At 41.8% G+C, this 22,683-nt stretch overlaps 1 protein-coding gene across 1 annotated transcript in view; it reads left to right on the top strand.

Annotated features, from left to right (window-relative positions):
* Positions 1-22,683, top strand: part of cspg4ba (chondroitin sulfate proteoglycan 4ba) — a 109,402-nt gene that overhangs the window by 19,109 nt on the left and 67,610 nt on the right. Inside the window, exons 2-6 of the mRNA XM_067985789.1 lie at positions 5,093-5,256; positions 5,338-8,889; positions 13,618-14,091; positions 14,375-14,551; positions 17,493-17,691. Coding sequence (XP_067841890.1) covers positions 5,093-5,256; positions 5,338-8,889; positions 13,618-14,091; positions 14,375-14,551; positions 17,493-17,691 — 4,566 coding nt within the window. The remainder of the gene's footprint in view (positions 1-5,092; positions 5,257-5,337; positions 8,890-13,617; positions 14,092-14,374; positions 14,552-17,492; positions 17,692-22,683) is intronic.

Genomic DNA, 22,683 nt, shown 5'->3' with positions numbered 1-22,683 from the left:
GCCCCATGCCTCCCATCTTGACCTTTTAAATTTTGTAGCTTTTGAACATAAGAAATAGGAGCAGGAGTAGACCATGAGGCCCCTTGAGCCTGTTCCCCCATTCAGTCAGATCATGGCTGATCTTCAACCTCAACTTCACTTTCCCGCCTATCCTCATATCCCTTGATTCCCCTAGAGTCCAAAAACCTATTGATCTCAATCTTGAATATACTCAACAACTGAGCAGCCACAGCCCTCTGGGGTAGAGAATTCCAAATATCCATGACCCTCTGAGTGAAAAAATTCCTCCTTATCTCAGTCCTAAATGTCCGACCACTTAACCTGAGACTATGTCCCCTAGTTCTAGACTCTCCAGCCGGGGGACACATCCTGTCAAGCCCTCTTAAAATCTTGTGTTTCAATGAGATCACCTCTCATTCTTCTAAATACCTTAGTGTCCAAATATCCATCAATCTCAGTCTTGAATATACTCAACGACTGAGCGTCCACAGCCCTCTGAGGTAGAGAATTCCAAAGATTCACAACCTCCTGAGTGAAGAAATTTTTCCTCATCTCAGTGCTAAATGGCCGACCCCTTATCTTGAGACTATGACCCCTAGTTCTAGACTCTCCAGCCAGGGAAACAGCCTCTCGGCGTCTACCCTGTCAAGTCCTCTAAGAATTTTAGACATTTCAATGAGATCACCTCCCATTCTTCCAAACTCCAGAGAATATAGGCCCATTCTACTCAATCTTTCCTCATAGAACAACTTTCTCATCCCAGGAATCAATCTCGTGAACCTTCATTGCACCGCCTCTAAGACAAGTATATCCTTCCATCAGGTAAGGAGACCAAAACTGCTCACAGTACTCCAGGTGAGGTCTCACCAAAGCTTTGTACAATTGCAGCAAGACTTCCTTACTCTTATCCAACCCCTTCGCAATAAAGGCCAACATACAATTTGCCTTCCTAATTGCTTGCTGTAACTGCATGTTAAATTATTGTTTTTCATGTACAAGGACACCTAAATCCCCCTGAACACCAACATTTAATAGTTCCTCACCATTTTTAAAAAAAAATTATTTTTTCTATTTTTCCTTTTCAAACTGAATAACCCCACATTATACTCCATCTACCACCTTCTTGCCCACTCACTTAACCTGTCGATATCCCTTTGCAGACTCCTTGTGTCCTCCTCACAGCTTATTTTCCCACCTATCTTTGTATCATCAGCAACCTTGGATACGTTACACCCGGTCCCTTCATCTAAGCCGTTAATATAGATTGTAAATAGCTGAGGCCTAAGCACCGATCCCTGTGGCACTCCATTAGTTACAACCTGCCAACCCGAAAATGACCCGTTTATTCCTACTGTCTGTTTTCTATCCATTAACTAATCCTCAATCCATGCTAATATATTACCCCAATCCCATGAGTCCTAATCGTGTGTAACAACCTCTTGTGTGGCATCTTACCGAATGCCTTTTGAAAATCCAAATATACTACAGCCACTGGTTCCTCCTTGTCTACCCTGCTAGTTACACCTCAAAAAACACTAATCGATTTGTCTAACATGATTTCTCTTTCATAAAACCGTGCTAACTCTGCCTGATCATATTATGATTTTCTAAGTGCCCTGTTACTACATTCTTAATAACAGATTCTAGCATTTTTCCTACTACTGATGTCAGGCTAACTAGCCCATAGTTCCTTATTTTCTCTCTCCCTCCTTTCTTGAATAGCAAGGTTATATTTGCTACCTTCCAATCCACAGGGACCGTTCTAGAATCTAGGGAATTCTGGAAGATCAAAACCAATGCATCCACTATCTACAGCCACCTCCTTTTAAAACCCTAGGATGTAGGCCATCAGGTCCAAGGGATTTGTCGGCTTTCCGTCCCATTAATTTTTCAAAAACTTTTTCTTTACTAATCTTAATTACTTTAAGTTCCTCCCTCTCATTAGACCCTTGGTTCCCCACTATATCTGGTATGTTTTTTGTTTCTTCTACTGTGAAGACAGATATAAAATATTTGTTTAACGTCTCTGCCATTTCCTTATTTCCCATTATAATTTCTCCTGTCTCTGCATCTAAGGGTCCCACATTTACTTTGGCTTCTCTCTTTTTATATATTAGTAGAAGCTCTTACAATCAGTTTTTATATTTCTTGCAAGTTTACTCTCATAATCAATTTTCTCCCTCTTTATCAATTTCTTGGTTATCCTTTGCTGATTTCTAAAACCCTCCCAATCCTCAGGCTTACTACTCTTTTTGGCAACGTTGTAAGCCTCTTCTAATCTAGTACTATTGTTAACTTCTCTAGTTAGTCATGGTTTGATCACTTTTCCTGAGGTTTTTATTCCTCAAGGGTATGTATATTCATTGGGAATTATGAATTATTTCTTTAACTGTTCGTCATTGCTTATCTACTGTCATATCCTTTAATCTAATTTCCCAATTTACCTTAGCCAACTCGCCCCTCATACCTATGTAATTGGCTTTATTTAAATTTAAGACCCTAGTTTCAGACTTAACTATCACTCTCAAACTGAATATGAAATTCTATCATGTTATGATCACACTTCCCCAGGGGATCCTTTATTATAAGATTATTAATTAACCCTGTCTCATTACACAATACTAGATCTAAAATAGCCTGTTCCCTAGTTGGTTCCTCGACATACTGTTCTAGAAAATTGTCTCTGATGCATTCCATGAACTCATCCTTCAAACTACTTTTGCCAATTTGGCTTGCCCAGTCTATATAAAAGATTAAAGTCCCCCATGATTATTGCTTTACTCTTGTTACATGCTCCTCTAATTTCCTGACTTATACTCTGTCCAACATTATAACTACTGTTAGAGGGCCTGTAAACTACTCCCACCAATGTTTTCTGCCCCTTGTTATTTCTTAGCTCCACCCATACTGATTCTACATCCTGATATTCTGAGCTAAGATCCTTTCTCACTACTGCCTTTATCTCATCCTTTATTATCAGGGCTTCACCCACTCCTTTTCCATTTTGCCTATCTTTTCAAAAAGTCAAGTACCCTGGAATATTTGGTTCCCAACCTTCGTCACCCTGCAACCACGTCTCAGTAATGGCTACTAGATCAAACTCATTTATCTCTATTTGTGCCATTAATTCTTGTTACGAATGCTTTGTCCATTCAGATACAGCGCTTTTAATTTTAACTTTTTACTTTTTTTCCCTGATGTGACCTTAGTCACTAATGCCCTATTACCTTTGTTAAACTCTCTGTCCCTTTCGACACACTCTGCTTGTTTTTACCCAAATCGCTGCTCTGCTCTACAGCTTTGTCTTTTATTAGACTGATAAAATTACCCTTACCTGAACCCTCCTCCCCCATTATTAGTTTAAAGCCCTATCTACCACCATAGCTATTCGATTGGCCAGGATACTGGTCCGAGCCCGTTCTAATGGAACAGCTCCCTCTTTCCCCAGTACTGGTGCCAGTGCCCCATGAATCGAAACCCCTGCTTCCCACACCACTCTTTCAGGCATTTAACCATCTAATCTGTTTGTCCCACACCAATTTGAACGTGGCTCAGTTAGTAATCTGGAGATCATTACCTTTTTGAGGTTCAGCTTTTTAATTTGGTCCCTAGCTCCTCAAACTTCCTCAGCAGAACTTCATTCCTAGTCCTACCTATGTCGTTAGTTCCTACATGGACCACAATAACTGGATCCACTCCCTCATGCTCCAAGTTCTTTTCCAGCCGTGAGGAGATATCCTTAACCCTAGTTCCGGGCAGGCAACACAGCCTTCGGGACTCCCGATTGTGACTGCAGAGAACAGTATCTATCCCCCTGACTATACTATCCCCTACCACTACCACATTCCTTTTTACTCCCCCCATTTGAATGGCCCCTGTCGTCAATTTGCCCATCCTCCCTGCAGTCTTCAGTCTCATCCACACCAGCAGCAAGTTCCTTGTACCTGTTGGACAAGGTCAAAGGCTGAGGCTCCTCCATCACTGCATCGTAGGTCCCCATACCTGCCTGACTCGCAGTCACATCCTCCTGTCCCTGACCACTGAATGAATTTGAACTGCTACCTAACCTAAGGGGGATGACTGCCTCCTGAATCACAGTGTCCAAATAACTCTTCCCCCTCCCTAATGCATCTGCAGCTCGGACTCCAGCTCAACCACTTAGAGCTGAATTTCCTTGAGCTGCAGACACTTACTACAGATGTGGTTGCCTGGGATCACGCTGCTCTCCACAAACTTCCACGTGTTGCAGTTACGACAGACCACCTGCCCTGCCACCTCTATCTAACCTTGATTTATTTATTTACTTAGAGTTTTGGGGTGGAAAAAGTTGGTGATGCCCTTAGAATGAATTAATTCTTTGGAATATTATCCACCATTCACATGATTATTGGGTTTGCTGGAATGTTTCTGCCCTTAACTATTTTAGACAGCTGTAAAGATTTTATTAGCGTAATGGCTCCAATTTTCTTCCCAGGAAGTCAGTTTCAGCAATATAAATGCAGAGAGTCAATTCTACGTTTTTTAAATATTCATTCTAGGAATGTAGATGCCGCTGGCAAGGCCAGCATTTATTGCCCATCCCTAGTTGCCCTTGAGAAGGTGGTGGTGGGCCTTCTTCTTGAACCACTGCAGTCCACATGATGAAGGTACTCCCACAATGTTGTTAGATGGGGAGTTCCAAGATTTTGACCCAGCGATGACGAAAGGACTTTTATGTGTCCGTTGTTTGACGGTATTAAATCTTGATTTCTTCATCTGCTCACAAGACACTCCCTGGTGTCTTGGGAAGGTCTGTACAGTCGAAGTGGAAAACTGCGCTGCTGGCCTGTATGGATGATGCTGAGCTTTCCATGCCTGGAAGAAATGGCAGCCAGTGCTGTCATCTCATTAACGTTCACAGCACTGCCACCAACGTTACGGCTGATGCCTGCAGTAAAGTTGTAATGTAAATGACAAGTTCTAAAAAAAATTTTAATTATTCTTTAAATCTTGATTATTATGGTTATTTGCATTGCAGATAGTCTATCGGTAAACTCAGATAAAGTCTTTTGTTGCTTACAGTGGCTATCATGATGTTTTTTATTTATTTCAGCATCTTTTTTTGGAGAGAGCTACGTGCAGCTTAAAATAATAGAGGCCTCTAGCAAGACATCATTAAGTTTACAATTTCGTACCTCAAAGTCAAGTGGACTACTTTTCCTTGCAGCAGGGGAAACTGACTACTGGTTGGTGGAGCTCCAGTCTGGACGTATACAGGTATGCCGGTTGGAAAATGGAAGTGTTTTGAAATAATGCTAATTCACCTTTTTGCTTAAATTCTGTTTTTGTTGTTTGTAGGTAAAATTGGAGCTTGGTTCTGGTGAAAAGATTCTTCGCTCTGAAAGAGGAGTGAGACTAAATGATTTGGTGTTGCACACATTGGAAATGTACCATGAAGATGGTGAAGTTACCCTGACAGTCGACAAACACTTCACAACTAGTGTGAAGATGCCAGGACTGATTCATGAGCTCAACATTCAACATGGCATTTTTGTAGGTGGCACTGGCGGGTTTGACGAACCTTATATGGAAGGGGCATCGAGTAACTTCCGCGGATGCATTGATGAGGTGGTATTCAATCAGCATGATGTCTTGTCATCTTTAAGAACATATTCTGGCTTTAAAAATGTACATGAGGTTTCAGCAGGTTGCAGTGATGAATTTTTTGCTGAAGACAGTGAGCCAATCAGTTTATTTAGTTCCAAATCTTATCTTGAATTTGCCTTGTGGACTGCACAAGAGGAGGCAGTGCTTGAATGTGCTGTACGCACCACTGAACCATTGGGTCTGCTGGTGTATAACGCTGGTCGACAAGGTGATTTTGTTGCTATGGAGATTGCAGAAGGATTAATTCAAGTAGTTATTGGAAAATCTGGAAGAAAAACACACCTTTCTTCCCTAAGTCAAGTTAATGACAATAATTGGCATTACATTAAGCTGCGATTTACATCTAAACATCTTCATCTTACAGTGGACGAGGAGACTGTAAAGGTTACTCTGAGTTCTCGTGGCAATAATCTTAAGTTGAGGGGCCCTCTATTTGTTGGCGGTATAGATGACAGCACTCGTGTTGAAGTTTTGAAGATCGGTCTTCTATCCCTTGCAGGAAGAAAAGCAAGAGGAGGATCCTTCAGGGGTTGTCTAAAGGATGTGAAAGCTAACTCAGAAATTAAAAGCTTAAAGAATGTGCTAGTTACAAAAGACATTTTAGCTGGGTGCACAGCAGTGAAAAAAAGCTTTACAATTGTCAAAACAACTACAGCTCAAATGCTAGTTACTCCAACAACTTCCACTCCTCAGACGACAGTTAAACCCACAGCAAAGGCACAGACCAAGAAATTCCTGATTCTCAATAATCTAGTAGTTGCAGAAGGAGGGCAGGCTGCACTAGGGTCTAATCACATAAAGTTGAACCTAGAGTTCAAGAAATTGGGAGTGCGCCAGTCACAAATAATGTTCAAGATAACTAAGCAGCCAAACCATGGACATCTAAAATTGGACACTGGTCCAGAGCGTGAACAGAATTCTTTCACCACGTTGGACCTCTGGTATGGGAGAGTATTGTATGTTCATGATGGATCTGAGTATTCCCATGATCAGTTCTCATTTTCTGTTTTTACAAGCAGTAAGAAAGTGGTCCCGGAATACCTGAAAGGAGACCAGCAGTACCTATTTAATATTACTGTTACTCCAACCAATGATGCTCCTGAACTTGTCCTTCCTGAAGGTAATTTGTTCATTTTGCTGGAGAATTCCAAGAAATGTCTTACAAGTAATGTGATTAAGACTATTGATATTGACACAAATTCTACAGGGCTTCAGTTCTCCATTTTAGGTAATCTTAATGCAGATGCTGGATTTTTGGAAAATGCCATGAATCCTGGTACGGCTATAACTACATTCTCCAACGTTGATTTGGAAGAAGGGAATATTTATTTTGTTCACCAGGGTGTTCGTACCTCTAGGATTGTGATACGTGTCAGCGATGGTGATAGAGTGAGCAACACTGTAGTTTTACGTATAATGGCTGTACCAGTGGACTATAAAGTGGTCAATAACACAGGTCTGGTAGTGGAACAGAGTGATGCGGCTTTGATCACTAAATACAATTTGTCAGTTGAAACTAATGCAGTCGACCAGGAAGTAGAAATCCGTTATAACATCGCTAAAGCCCCAAAGTATGGTGAAATTCAAAGGCTGCATTATAGTGGTGAATGGAAGCAAATCAGGTCTTTTTCTCAACGGTCAGTGGAGCGGGGCCGAATCCGATACTTTGGCACTTTCCATGAACTTCAGTCTACTAATGCAACCGAGATGTTCAAATTTAAAGTTAGTATAGGCAGTGAGACTAGCGAGGAGCTAGTTTTTCCCATTACCGTGAAATGGGTTAATTTCAAGCTCCTAAAAAATAATCCATTAGAGATTGATAAAGGGAAGAAACAAGCTCTGACTTCTGAAAATCTCCATGCTGTGACGGAAGGTGTAATAATCTCTGAAAGTGGGCTATACTATAGATTGGTGACTACACCTAAAAGAGGACAACTTCTATTGGATGGCGAGATCCTCAAAAGAAATTCTTCTTTCAGTCAGAAAGATATATCTGCTCAGAAGGTGGAATATAAACTGATTGATAAACCTCACGAAAACATAGAGGACGTCTTCAGATTTCAGCTTTTCTCTAAGCATGCAGTATCACTGATCCATAATTTCTATGCACTTATTAAAGCTGATGTTAACAGCATTAATTTGACAAATAAAGGTCTTACCTTGGTTGAGGGAGAAGGAGAATTAATAACTCAAGCAGAGTTATTTGCAGAAACTTTGAACACTAAAAAGTTCTTGTACACTATTAAGCAGAGTCCAAGATCTGGGAAGTTGAAGCGCATCAACCGTTCTGATTCAACTGACAGTAATGACAATATAACGACCTTTACTAATGATGATATTATTGGACAACGTCTCATGTATGTGCATGACGATACTGAGTCTACGCATGATGAGTTTATATTTGTAGCTGCTGCTGGAGAGGCCACAGACCATTCAGAAGCAGACTTGAACTCTGTGTCTGTTGTGGGAACATTTGCAATAACCATTCAGCTAATAAATGATGAGAAACCAGTTCGTGTTGTCGACAAAGTTTTTTATGTGGTTAGAAATGGTCAGCGGCTGCTGACCTCTGAAGATCTGCGCTATCATGACCCTGATTCAGACTTCAATGACGCACAGTTATTGTACACTCGGCGTGGTATTCCAAATGGTGACCTAGTTCTAGTAAACGACACCTCCAAAAAACTTTTCCAGTTCTCTCAAGAAGACCTTGAGCAGAAGCGTGTTCTGTTTGTGCATCGCGGTGCTGACAGTGGCAGGTTTGTCTTGTTTGTAACTGATGGCAAACACTACACTTCTTCGCTGCTGGAGGTCAGTGCCTCAGATGCTTATGTTCGAATAGCCAACAACACAGGGCTTCTGGTGCAGAAGGGACAAGCAGAGTCTCTAACAACAGCTAATCTCAGTGTTAATACCAACCTTTTTATTACAGAGGAAAGTGTGATTAGTTACAGAGTGTTTTTGTCACCGAAACATGGAGCACTGTATTTGAATGGTATGCGCACAGAGTCTTTCACTCAAAATGATTTGAAGAATGGCCATGTAGTGTATCGACATGACAACAGCAACAACCTTGTGGACAAGTTCAATTTCACAATAAAGGTGAAGCACGTACTTCTGGATGGAGGGGTCAATGTTCGTATATACCTGGAAAGCCATCAGCGTGCTCCAAGAGTTGTGCACAACAGCAATCTGTTGGTTGAGGAGGGAAAGCCTGTGAAGATCAGCAAACAAAATCTTCAGGTGAGATGACTTCAAGATCAGAGTCTGTTCTTGAATATACGCTATTATCTTCTCGGCTCACCTTTTTAAAGGAGTACTTTAGGGAATTCATCCAAAACACTGACTTTGTTCTGAGAGAAATCTGAAGTTTTGACTGCCCACACAGTCTGTCATTGAATAAACAGGATGTTATTTATCACTCCCCCTCACATTTTTCAAAACACCAAGGCATTGGAGTATGATGTGTAGTGATGTGATTAGATAGAGTGGCTGGCTCCTTATTAACACTGTGTAACTATTCCCTGGTTCTGGACTACAGGTTGAATTGTAAATTGTAGTTGTGAGGATATTGATCTGACTTTTATTTCCATGTTAATTGAAAAGGCATTATTAAATAACTGTAAATTGTGCAGCACTAACTAGGCAGCAGCTTATGCTTTAGCCACTTTTTATTTTAGTAAAAATATATTTTTATATATTGACACATTATAATAAAACAATGCCTTTTTGTATCAAATTGTAAATTAACAAATTTTATTTTTTTACAAAATTTAATATGTACCACATATAGATTACTTCAACTGTTACTATAATCTGTTAGTGTAAACATGCTACCAGCAGTGAAGTAGCAGTACAATAAATACAAACACAAAATATGCACTGTGATAGCAAAAGCAAGTATGTAATCAGCAGCAGTTAGGTTATAATCTTAATTACCATTTCTTAACTCCTTTGACCATTTTCTGCCAACCATTACCCAAATTAATCCTCTGAATATTGAACATCTGTGCCAGTCATGTGATTTTGTAACTGGAATCCCTGCACCTTCTACAACCATAGTGCCAAATGACCACTTACATCTCTCACTGCCTTTTGAGCAGGTTTCACTTTGACTTGCACTTTTCGTGTCAAATTCACTAAAATTTGACACGGTCATGCTGAGAGTCAGTCTGATCTTCAAGTTGTATTTTTTTTAATCCAAAATTCAAATGTGTTTTATCCTGAAGTAGTATTTTGTTTTTCTCTCATTTTTTATCTGCAAGGCAAACGTATTTTTGTCCACCAGATGTCATCCAATCCTACTTTATATGTGAACATGTTTTTTTTAAATTGCAGTCTGTAGTTGCTGCCGTCTATTTTTGTACACTCAAGTTGTTCGGTGTATTATGGGCCATAGCAGAACACGTTACATTTTGAAAAATGTCTTTAACTTATTATTCACTAATTTATGTATTGTTTAGTTTTTCAGGTTTTGTGTAAGTATTGGGTTCGTGCCGTTTTAATGGGATGACGTTTGGTCCATTCTTTACTATAGGCCACATTTAAGCCATTAGTCCCCCATGGTAGCTTCTGAGACTTCAAAATTATGGGGTGGAATTTCTGCGGGGGCTTCCTGATCTCCCAACGTAATTTCGGAGGAAGATCGATGAAAACCCTGGAGAAACGGCATAAACAGCCATTTACGCCATTTCTCTGGGGTTTTCACCAAAGTTACAGCAGGAGGTCAGGAGAACCTCTGTGAAAATTACTGGCGCATATAGAACCATAGAAAAGATACAGCACAGAAGGGGGCCATTCGGCCCATCGTGTCCGCGCCGGCTCAAAGAACAACCATTAGCCCATTCTAATCCCACCTTCCAGCACCCGGTCCGTAGCCCTGCAACTTACAGCACTTTAGGTGCGGGTCCAGGTACTTTTTTAAAAAGTTGAGGGTCCTTGCCTCTACCACCAATTCGGGCAGTGAATTCCATACACCCACCACCCTCTGGGTAAAAAAGTTTTTCCTCACGTCCCCTCTAATCCTTCCGCCATATGCTTGGAGGTCTGTAAAATCTTCATTCCTAAGCAAAATACTGCGGATACTGGAAATCTGAAATAAAAACAGGAAACTCTGGAAAACGCTCAGCAGGTCAGACAGCATCAGTGGAGAGAGAAACAGTTAAAGTTTCAGGTCAATGATCTTTCATCAGAACCAATGAACTGCCCACGCTCAGAAAGAGGTCAGTGGCAGGACTATAGGAAATTGGTCCACTGGCCTCATTTGCTTATTACTGGTGAGCTGCAGGTAGTTTAATTTTGAAATTCTACAGGTTTTAATAAATTTGTAATTCTGGAATCAAACATGTTAAAATCAGAAATTTAATTAAAATTACAGCTTCTCAATAAAAATATATTTTTTCTTCAATTCTTCTGGCAAATTCAAAATCGTCTCATACCATTTGGTGTCGATCTGGAGTTGATTACTGGGAATTCTACGCTCAGTTAAGTGCTGGCACTGCAGCCAGTGCCATTTTTAAACATTGCTGGCATTCTAAAATGTAGTGCCAAATCATGTTTCAAAATTGAGTTTCAGTAATTTGTTCTCCTTCCAAGTTACTCCATTCTTGTAAAGTGTGGGGTTTTTTGTATTTGTAAGAATGTGGCTTTTCATCGGGATCTGCATCACTTTCCCCCTTGCATAGTGGATCATTATTCCTGTTCTTTGTTTTCATTAAACCTGTGACTGTGAGGTGCTTCAAACTTATGCTGCTGTCAGCATGAAATTTCTGGTGTGATTAAAGGGTATGCTTCTGTAGATGTCTCAAGTTTGTTTTACATAGAATGTACAGCACAGAAACAGGCCATTCGACCCAACTGGTCTATGTCGTTGTTTATGCTCCACATGAGCCTCCTCCCACCTTCATCTAACCCCATCAACATATCCATCTATTTCTTTTTCCGTCAAGTACTTATCTAGCTTCCCCTTAAATGCATCTATGATATTTGCCTCAACTATTCCATGTGGTAGCAAGTTCCACATTTTAACCACTCTCTGGGTAAAGAAGTTTTTCCTGAATTCTTTATTAGATTTATTAGTGGCTATCTTATATTTATAGTCCCTAGTTTTGGATTCCCCCACAAGTGTAAATATCTTCTCTATGTCTACCCTATCAAACCCCTTCATAATTTTAAAGACCTTTATTAGGTCACCTCTTAGTCTTTTTCTAGAGAAAAGAGTCCCAGCCTGTTCAGTCTGTGATAGAACCTCATTAGCACAACTAACCAAGCAATCTCTCTAATGGCACATTACCTTTGAGTGGTGCTGCTGATGGGATTCCTGATTTTGGCAGCAGTGCAGTGAGGTAAATCAGACCTTTTGTAAATGTTGAAACCTACCTGAAGAAGTAGATTTCCCAGGGTAACTAGAGCTAGCAAAGTGTAGCCTCCAATGGTGCCAGCTGCCATTTTTTTCTGAAGTACTTTATCCACTGTACAGGTTTCACAATGGCTGACCTGTACTGAAATTCCCCACCCAGTGGGGAAGATCTCCTCGCCAGAAAATAAAGCCATGAACTGAGTGCAGAGATATTTGTTCCTATGGTGCTGTAAATTCTGCCCTGCATTTTAAACAGGGAAGGTTTCACAGCACTGGTACTTGAGCAGTTCTGCAAGATCAATGGTAGAACAAACTTTCAAGTTCTGTTTCCTATTCTAGTAGCATAATAGCCTTAAGATTTTTTCTCAACTGCAGTTTTGTGAATGTCTAACTTCACTGCTGAGCTTATAGAGTTTAATTTGCAAGCTAAATTCTTCACAAATATTACTTGATTTTCAGGTTCTTTGCTTCCAAGCTCATTAGTAGGTTTAAAATGTAGTGCCTTGGAACCATAGAAGTTTACAGCGCAGGAGGCAGCCAGTCATCTCATTGTATCTGTGCCAGAGCTTTAGAAACATAGAAAAATTTACTGCACAGAAGGAGGCCATTTGGCCCATTGTGTCTGTGCCAGTCGAGAAAGAGATACCCAGCCTAATCCCATTTTCCAACACTTGGTCTGTAGCCTTGTAGGTCACAGCAGTTCAAGTGCATATCCAGGTACTTTTTAAATGAGTTGAGGGTTTCTGCCTCTACCACCCTTTCAGGTAGTGAGTTCCAGACCCCCTCTGGGTGAAATTTTTTTTCCTCAGCTTCCCTCTAATCCTTCTACCAATTACTTTAAATCTATGCCCCCTGGTCACTGAGCCCTCTGCTAAGAGAAATAGGTCCTTCCTATCCACTCTATCTATGCCCCTCATAATTTTATACACCTCAATTAAATCTCCCCTCAGCCTCCTCTGTTCCAAAGAGAACAACTCCAGCTTCCAATCTTTCCTCATAGCTAAAATTCTCCAGTCCTGGCAACATTCTCGTAAATCTCCTCTGTACCCTCTCTAGTGCAATCACATCTTTCCTGCAATGTGGTGACCAGAACTGTACACAGTACTCAAGCTGTGGCCTAACTAATGTTTTATGCAGTTCTTCCATAACCTTCCTGCTCTTATATTCTTTGCCTCGGCTAATAAAGGAAAGTACCCCATATGCCTTTTTAACCACCGTATCTATCTGTCCTGCTACCTTCAGCGATCTGTTGACATGCACTCCAAGGTCCCTCTCTTCCTCAACACCTCTCAGTATCCTCCCATTTATTGTGTACTCCCTTGCCTTGTTTGACCTTCCCAAATGCATTACCTCACACTTCTAACACAGCTTTGGTAGAGCAACCCAAAACTAATCCCACTGCCCTACTCTCCCCAAATTTCTCCGGGGGTTTCAGGATCTCCTGCTATAACTTCAAGATGATCACCAGGGTTTCCACTGAAGTTACAGCGGACGATTGGGAGAACGTCTGGGGAAATTCCAGGTGTGGGAGTTTTTCCTTTTTTAAATATGTTGTTGATCAGAGCACTTCACATTTCACCCCTGTATCATTCATTATACCTTGTTTCTTTCAGGTGATGCATGAAGACAATTTGCCATCCGAAATAATTTACAAAGTGAAAATTGCACCAGCTCATGGCTACATTCGTAGCTTTGCTGAAGCAGAAGGGTACTATATTGGAACAGAACATAAATCAGTCCAGTCCTTTACGCAACAAGACTTAAATGATGGCAGCATTCAGTATGTGCAAGTGAGAGCAAATCAGCTAAAGGACAACTTTACTGTGGATATCACTAATGGAGTGGTAGAACTGTCTGGAATTCCAATCCTGATTGATATTATTCCAAGGCTGATCCCAGTGGAAATACATAACTTTACAATCAAGGAAGGTGCATCTAAGGCATTGACAGAGGACTTTATAAAAATTGCAAGTCCACACTTTTCAGAGCTTAATTTTGAATATTCAGTAATAGAAAAACCAAAACACGGACGTATAGAGAACTCTCGTTTTTCTGGTGTACCACTTTTGTCGTTTACTAGACAACAGGTAGTATGAAAATGTTTCAAATCAGTTTTTTGTGCTGATAATGTCAATGTAGAGTTTTCTGTGTACTTAATGATTTAGTTTTGTTTTACCCATAAGATATCTATATTGTCAGCCATTTGCATAAATAAGACTGTTTTGGCTACAGTTCTAACTGAGAGCAATTCATCTCCTACTTGAAAGATGTTGGTTCTACTTTTAGTTCAAAATTATATGACAAGTGAAAATTGAAGAATCTGTGTACATTGGTAATAGTACTAATTTTTAGACCACTTCACCTTTTTAGGTTGAACAGGAATTTATTTACTATGTTCATGATGACAGCGAGAGTCTCCTGGACAACTTCTCTATAATGATCAATGATACCCAACTGAGAAAACAGAGCTTGCTTTGGACAGTTTTTATTAATATTACATCAGTGAATGATGAAGCCCCCATCATCATCACAAAAAAAATATTCAGGGTAAGTTAACCATATTTTAACCAGAGGTGAATGTGTGCACAGAAACATTAAGTGAATACAATAATTCAATAGCTTACTAGCTGATCCTCCATGACATTGCTCAAAGGGAGTAGAGATGATGGGATACCCTCAGCATTTACAGCATAAGTTGGCAGCAGTGAGAGCACAGAGGGACCCCTATTTGCAAAGGGCTTAATGCCTATTTCAGGCGCAAACACTGGAGCCTTAGCTAATATGGCAGGCCCTGCACGTCCGGCGTAGAATGTGCATGCGCATGCCGCCTGTCATATGGGACGCTTAAGCATCTGTTTTACACCTGTAAAACGGGCGTGGTGTCAACAAATTTTTAGGCCCTTAGCCTCATACTACATTGAATTCCTTTTGGACAAAGTCATCTAAATTAGTAATATTACTGTGATTGCATGCAACTATTTGTGTAGCAAATTATTATTAGACACTTGGAGAATAAAACCCCGAATGAATAATATGTACATAGTGCAAAAGGCCCTTTCTCTATAATCAAACTTTAGGAAGCATGTGTGCAATAGAGAAGGACCATAGAAGTTTACAGCAATGAGATTGGAAATAGAAGCAGGAAATGCAAAAAAAAGTGCAAAGGAATTCTGTAAAAAAAATTTGTTAGTATTGGACAAAAATGATGCAGTGGTTATTTAATATACAGATAATTATTTTTATAGTTGCATTATGGAGTTGTTAATCTAATTTTAGTGGTATTGGTTGGCTACAACACTGGGAAAACTTCCGAGCTCCTCTTTGGATAGTGCTATGGGTCTTTTACATCCACCTGAACAAGTTTATTATCTCCTCCTTAAGACAGCATCTCTGACAATGCCGCCCTCCCTCAGTATTGTGCTGAAGTGTTGGCCTTGATTGTGTGTTGAAGTACTGGAGTGGGGTTTGAATCCATGACTTTCTGACTCCGAGGCAAGAATGCTATCACCTAAGCCAAGCCACCAATTTCTATTACATCTTGAACATTTTCGTGTTAGCAAGTTGTAACTAGTGGGGTGCCACTAAGATCAGTGCTTGGGCCTCAGCTGCTTACAATATATATCAATGACTTAGATGAGGGGACCGAGTGTAATGTATTCAAGTTTGCTGATGATACAAAGCTAGGTGGGAAAGTAAACTGTGAGGAGGATGCAAAGGGATATGGACAGTTAAGTGAGTGGGCAAGAAGGTGGTGGATGGAGTATAATGTGGGGAAATGTGAAATTATCCACTTTGGTAGGTACAAAGAAAAGCAGAATATTTTTTTAAAAAGGTGAGAGACTAAGAAATGTTGGTAGTCAGAGGGGTTTGGGTGTCCTTGTACACGAGTCACAGAGAGTTAACATGCAAATGCAGCAAACAATTAGGAAGGCAAATAGTGTGTCAGCCTTTATTGCAAGTGGGTTGGAGTATAAGAGTAAGGAGGTCATGCTGCAATTCTATAGGGCTCTGGTGAGACCACACCTGGAGCACTGTGCACAGTTTTGGTTTCCTTACCTAAGGAAGGGGGTGCAACGAAGGTTCATTAGATTGATTCCTGGGATAAGAGGGTTGTCCTATGAGGAGAGGTTGAGTAGAATAGGCCTATATTCTCTGGACTTTAGAAGAATGAGACGTGATCTCATTGAAACGTCTAAAATTCTTAGAGGGTTTGACAGGGTAGATGCTGAGAGGTTGTTTTCCCTGGTTGGAGAGTCTAGAACTAGGGGTCATAGACTCAGGATAAGAGGTCGGCCATTTAGCACTGAGATGAGGAAAAATTTCTTCACTCAAAGTTGTAACTCTTCGGAATTCTACCTCAGAGGGCTGTGGATGCTCAGTCGTTGAGTGTATTCAAGACTGAGATCGATGGATATTTGGACACTAAGGAAATCAAGGGATATGGGGATAGGGCGGGAAAGTGGAGCTGAGGTTGAAGATCAACCCTGATCTTATTGAATGGTGGAGCAGACTCGAGGAGCCATATGGCCTACTTCTGCTCCTATTTCTTATGTTCTTATCTAATAAGCCTGTATTTGAGTATGTACAAACTATACTGCTGATTACATTAACCTAGGATTTTGTTTGGATAGTTGTCTTCAGTTTTTGCCCAAACAGTCTTTTACAACTATACTGCATTAAGTAAACAAACCGCTAAAAGTATGGAAGAAAGTTAGCAAAATAAAAAGACAGTTGTCTGCAGTTCAATAGTAGAACGATTCAGAGATAACTTTATCAACCAGTATTTTATGCAGATTCCTTCAGAGTAGCTCTAGCAGAATTATTTAAGGAAATAGTTAATATAATGTATGAACATTTAAGGTTGTGATCTTAAAAAGGGCTTCTGCTTTGCAAGCTTGAATTTATAAAAACTTCATCTATGTCAGAGGCTGCCAGGAACAAGAATCCCCAACAATGCAAATTTGGTGGAAACTATCAAATGGGTCCATAGCCACAATTTATAGGCACAGTGCCATTTTAGTTCTGCCTTCCTTTTATATTAATTGGGATAGATGTTTTAGTACATTGAACAACCAGAGTGGAATAGGACAGATGAATAAGGCTTTTGTACTCGCAATTTTGTTGTCCTTAAAATGTCATGGGAAATTTCGGTTCACCATGAAGTTGCAACTAAAACCAATTTCTCAAAAAGAAAATGTCAGAATGGAAAGTGGCCACAATGATTCAGTCATTGTATTCAGTTTGTAAACACCCATGATTTAATATGCCCAGGATAGAAAGCAAATCTGAAGCATAATTCAGTAATGTCACTTTTACTGTCAAGTGATCTTACTTGTGGGTGTAAGTGCTATTTCATAATTACTAAATTCCTCAGTAGAAACTTTAATGCATTTAACAGTTATGGTATTAAGAGGTGGTTGTTTTCAGTGAATAATTAAAAGCGGGTGTAAATGACAATTTTACTGATGCTTTGTTCTATTTTATTTAGGTATGGGTGGGCTCAGTTACGGAGATAACAAAAAATGATCTGAATGCAGAAGATAAAGACTCATCCCCAGAAGAGCTAGTCTATTCTGTCACTCCTCCTAGCAATGGCCACCTTGCTTTAAAGTCTTCTCCAAATAAACACATCCTCAACTTCACCCAACTTCATATAAATAATGGGCAACTTGTGTTTGTCCATAATGGTAAGTCTTCCTGTTATTCAGCTTTCAAGTTTGTTTTAGAAATGTTAAAGGAATTGGAAGTGGAACATTGTTCTAGAACTAAATGAGCCTCTTGGTAACATATTAGGAGTTTCATAAACATAGAACCTGAACACTAAACCACTGGAGAATAGTGAATGTAGTGCCAATTTTGATAAACTAAATGAGTTATGAATCTGGGAATTAGAGACCAGTTAGCCTTATGTGGTTATTGGGGACAGGATATGTTAGATAAGTTTATCTAAAAGTTGCAGAGGCCATAAGGAATAGTCAGCACTGATTTTAGAAGCAGTGGCTCACAAACATGCTGGAGTGATTAGTTGAGTTAAATAAATTGGTTGAAATTCAGTACAGTAGATATAATACTTGGATTTGCAGAAGGCATTTGATAAATCAGTCACCACTTAGAGGAAGCACTGAGGTAGCAAGGGCACAGAATGTACTCTGGATGGGGGACTTCAATGTTCATCACCAAGAGTGGCTCGGTAGCACCACGACTGACCGAGCTGGCTGAGTCCTGAAGGATATAGCTGCCAGACTGGGCCTGCGGCAGGTGATGAGCGAACCAACATGAGGGAAAAACCTACTTGACCTCGTCCTCACCAATCTACCTGTTGCAGATGCATCTGTCTATGACAGTATTTGTAGGAGTGACCACTGCACAGTCCTTGCAGAGACAAAGTCCCGTCTTCACAGTGAGGACACCATCCAACGTGTTGTGTGGCACTACCACCGTGCTAAATGGGATAGATTCAGAACAGATCTAGCAGCTCAAAACTGGGCATCCATGAGGCGCTGTGGGCCATCAGCAGCAGCAGAATTGTATTCCAGCGCAATCTGTCACCTCATGGCCCAGCATATTCCTCACTCTACCATTTCCAACAAGCCAGGGGATCAACCCTGGTTCAGTGAGGAGTGTAGAAGAGCATGCCAGGAGCAGCACCAGGCGTAGCTAAAAATGAGGCATCAACCTGGTGAAGCTACAACACAGGACTACATGCATGATAAACAGCGGAAGCAACATGCTATAGACAGAGCTAAGCGATTCCACAACCAACGGATCAGATCAAAGCTCTGCAGTCCAGCATCCAGTCGTGAATGGTGGTGGACAATTAAAAAACTAAAGGGAGGAGGAGGCTCCGTAAACATCCCTATCCTCAATGATGGCGGAGTCCAGCACGTGAGTGCAAAAGACAAGGCTGAAGCGTTTGCAACCATCTTCAGCCAGAAGTGCCAAGTGGATGATCCATCTCGGCCTCCTCCCGATATCCCCACGTTCACAGAAGCCAGTCTTCAGCCAATTCGATTCACTCCACTAAAATTGAAGTCAATGGGAATCAGGGGGGAAACTCTCCAGTGGCTGGAGTCATACCTAGCACAAAGGAAGATGGTAGTGGTTGTTGGAGGCCAATCATCTCAGCCCCAGGCCATTGCTGCAGGAATTCCTCGGGGCAGTGTCCGAGGCCCAACCATCTTCAGCTGCTTCATCAATGACCTTCCCTCCATAAGGTCAGAAATAGGGATATTCGCTGATGATTGCACAGTGTTCAGTTCCATTCGCAACCCCTCAGATAATGAAGCAGTCCATGCCCACATGCAGCAAGACCTGGACAACATCTAGGCTTGGGCTGATAAGTGGCAAGTAACATTCACGCCAGGCAAGTGCCAGGCAATGATCATCTCCAACAAGAGAGAGTCTAACCACCTCCCCTTGACATTCAATGGTTTAACCATCGCCGAATCCCCCACCATCAACATCCTGGGGGTCACCATTGACCAGAAACTTATCTGGACCAGCCATATAAATACTGTGGCTACAAGAGCACGTCAGAGGCTGGGTATTCTGCGGCGAGTGACTCGCCTCCTGACTCCCCAAAGCCTCTCCACCATCTACAAAGCACAAGTCAGGAGTGTGATGGAATACTCGCCACTTGCCTGGATGAGTGCAGCTCCAACAACTCTCAAGAAGCTCGACACCATCCAGGACAAAGCAGCCCGCTTGATTGGCACCCCATCCACCACCCTGAACATTCACTCCCTTCACCGGCGCACTGTGGCTGCAGTGTGTACCATCCACAGGATGTGCTGCAGCAACTCGCCAAGGCTTCTTTGACAGCACTTCGCAAACCCGCAACCTCTACCACCTAGAAGGACAAGGGCAGCAGGCACATGGGAACAGCGCCACCTGCACGTTCCCCTCCAAGTCACACACCATCCCGACTTGGAAATATTTTGCCGTTCCTTCATCGTCGCTGGGTCAAAATCCTGGAACTCCCTACCTAACAGCACTGTGGGAGAACCTTCACCACACGGACTGCAGCGGTTCAAGAAGGCGGCTCACCACCACCTTCTCAAGGGCAATTAGGGATGGGCAATAAAAGCTGGCCTTGCCAGCGACACCCACATCCCATAAACGAACTTAAAAAAAAGTATTGGCCTAGGCTTTAGGATTGTAATGAGTGGGATAAGCTCCACAATAGGGTAGATTTTATATTTGCGTGTGGGAGCAGAGGGCTTGAAAGGCTAAATAATCTTTTGTCATTTCACGTCTTATGTTCTTGTGATAGTTCCTGAGCTGATGGAACAGTAGAAATGTCACGCAAAGTAAAGAAAGTAACTGTAAAGGATGAGTATTGCAGGACGTAAGGTTGGATATGCATTCTTGAGTTTTGTTTGATTTACCCCAAAGAGTCTTTTCTTTCCCCCACTCTGTGATTACTGCAACAGTTCCTAAATAAGACCTTCGTCATCTTCATTGTAATTTTAAAATTGTTTATTGAATTAGTGCAGTGGATTCCATTGATATTAGCCTAGGGAGTAATGTGACTTTGGATTGCTGTGTTTTCCATTAATGTTTTATTAATATTTCATTGATGCCTGTCATCGCATGCACACAATTGCCACAACTCAATGCTTAGAAGTTGCTGGGTTTTTAGGGTATTCCACACCACTTAATTCCATAGTGTGTGTGTGGCAACTTATTTTTTTATTCGTTCATGAGATGTGGGCGTCGCTGGTGAGGCCGGCATTTATTGCCCATCCCTAATTGCCCTTGAGAAGGTGGTGGTGAGCCGCCTTCTTGAACCGCTGCAGTCCGTGTGGTGAAGGTTCTCCCACAGTGCTGTTAGGTAGGGAGTTCCAGGATTTTGACCCAGCGACGATGAAGGAACGGCGAAATATTTCCAAGTCGGGATGGTGTGTGACTTGGAGGGGAACGTGCTAATGGTGTTGTTCCCATGTGCCTGCTGCTCTTGTCCTTCTAGGTGGTAGAGGTCGCGGGTTTGGGAGGTGCTGTCGAAGAAGCCTTGGCGAGTTGCTGCAGTGCATCCTGTGGATGGTGCACACTGCAGCCACTGTGCACCGGTGGTGAAGGGAGTGAATGTTTAGGGTGGTGGATGGGGTGCCAATCAAGCGGGCTGCTTTATCTTGGATGGTGTCGAGCTTCTTGAGTGTTGTTGGAGCTGCACTCATCCAAGCAAGTGGAGAGTATTCCCTCACACTCCTGACTTGTGTCTTGTAGATGGTGGAAAGGCTTTGGGGAGTCAGGAGGTGAGTCACTCGCCGCAGAATACCCAGCCTCTGACGTGCTCTCGTAGCCACAGTATTTATATGGCTGGTCTAGTTAAGTTTCTGGTCAATGGTGACCCCCAGGATGTTGATGGTGGGGGATTCGGCGATGGAAATTCTGTTGAATGTCAAGGGGAGGTGGTTAGACTCTCTCTTGTTGGAGATGGTCATTGCCTGGCACTTATCTGGCGCGAATGTTACTTGCCACTTATGAGCCCAAGCCTGGATGTTGTCCAGGTCTTGCTGCATGCGGGCTCAGACTGCTTCATTATTTGAGGGGTTGTGAATGGAACTGAACACTGTGCAATCATCAGCGAATATCCCCATTTCTGACCTTATGGAGGGAAGGTCATTGATGAAGCAGCTGAAGATGGTTGGGCCTAGGACACTGCCCTGAGGAACTCCTGCAGCAACGTCCTGGGGCTGAGATGATTGGCCTCCAACAACCACTGCCATCTTCCTTTGTGCTAGGTATGACTCCAGCCACTGGAGAGTTTTCCCCCTGATTCCCATTGACTTCAATTTTGCTAGGGCTCCTTGGTGCCACACTCAGTCAAATGCTGCCTTGATGTCAAGGGCAGTCACTCTCACCTCACCTCTGGAATTCAGCTCTTTTGTCCATGTTTGGACCAAGGCTGTAATGAGGTCTGGAGCCGAGTGGTCCTGGCGGAACCCAAACTGAGCATCGGTGAGCAGGTTATTGGTGAGTAAGTGCCGCTTGATTGCACTGTCGACGACACCTTCCATCACTTTGCTGATGATTGAGAGTAGACTGATGGGGCGGTAATTGGCCGGATTGGATTTGTCCTGCTTTTTGTGGACAGGACATACCTGGGCAATTTTCCACATTGTCGGGTAGATGCCAGTGTTGTAACTGTACTGGAACAGCTTGGCTAGAGGCGCAGCTAGTTCTGGAGCACAAGACTTCACCACTAAATTGGTGAAAGCATGAGATCTCTGCAATAAATTGAAATGTCACGGTACTTGCTTTTTCTACCACCAGATGGTGCTCTGTTTACATGGCATACTGAGTGACTGATGAGTAATTTTGCAGTTGGACCATACCTAAGAAAATGTCTGAGGATCTTAGTGTTAACACTATCAGGTGCTGGATCAGGGAATGACCAAAACTTGATCCACCCTTGTTTCTAGTCCCTTTAAATGATGCAGAAACTAGTAAAAATCCAGCTAGCATAATTTGAGTCGATTTTCATTACCATCTGTTCGTGTGCCATTGACCAGATCTAGTCCCGAGGGGCTGAAATGATCAGTTTTGCACCTGATTACTTAATGCTGACCTGTTAGACATGAATTAGAGTCTTTAGTTCTCTTAAGAGGCATGCACTATTAATAATTTTACTTTCAGGAAGGAAAGTTTTTTGTTTATTTTCGTGTCCTCAGTCAAGG

The sequence above is a fragment of the Heptranchias perlo genome, chromosome 1 (genome assembly GCF_035084215.1).
Source record: "Heptranchias perlo isolate sHepPer1 chromosome 1, sHepPer1.hap1, whole genome shotgun sequence".
NCBI classification, from domain to species: Eukaryota; Metazoa; Chordata; class Chondrichthyes; order Hexanchiformes; family Hexanchidae; genus Heptranchias; species Heptranchias perlo.
The sequence above is the reverse complement of the archived record's forward strand: the minus strand, read 5'-3'. Positions and strand labels throughout refer to the sequence as shown.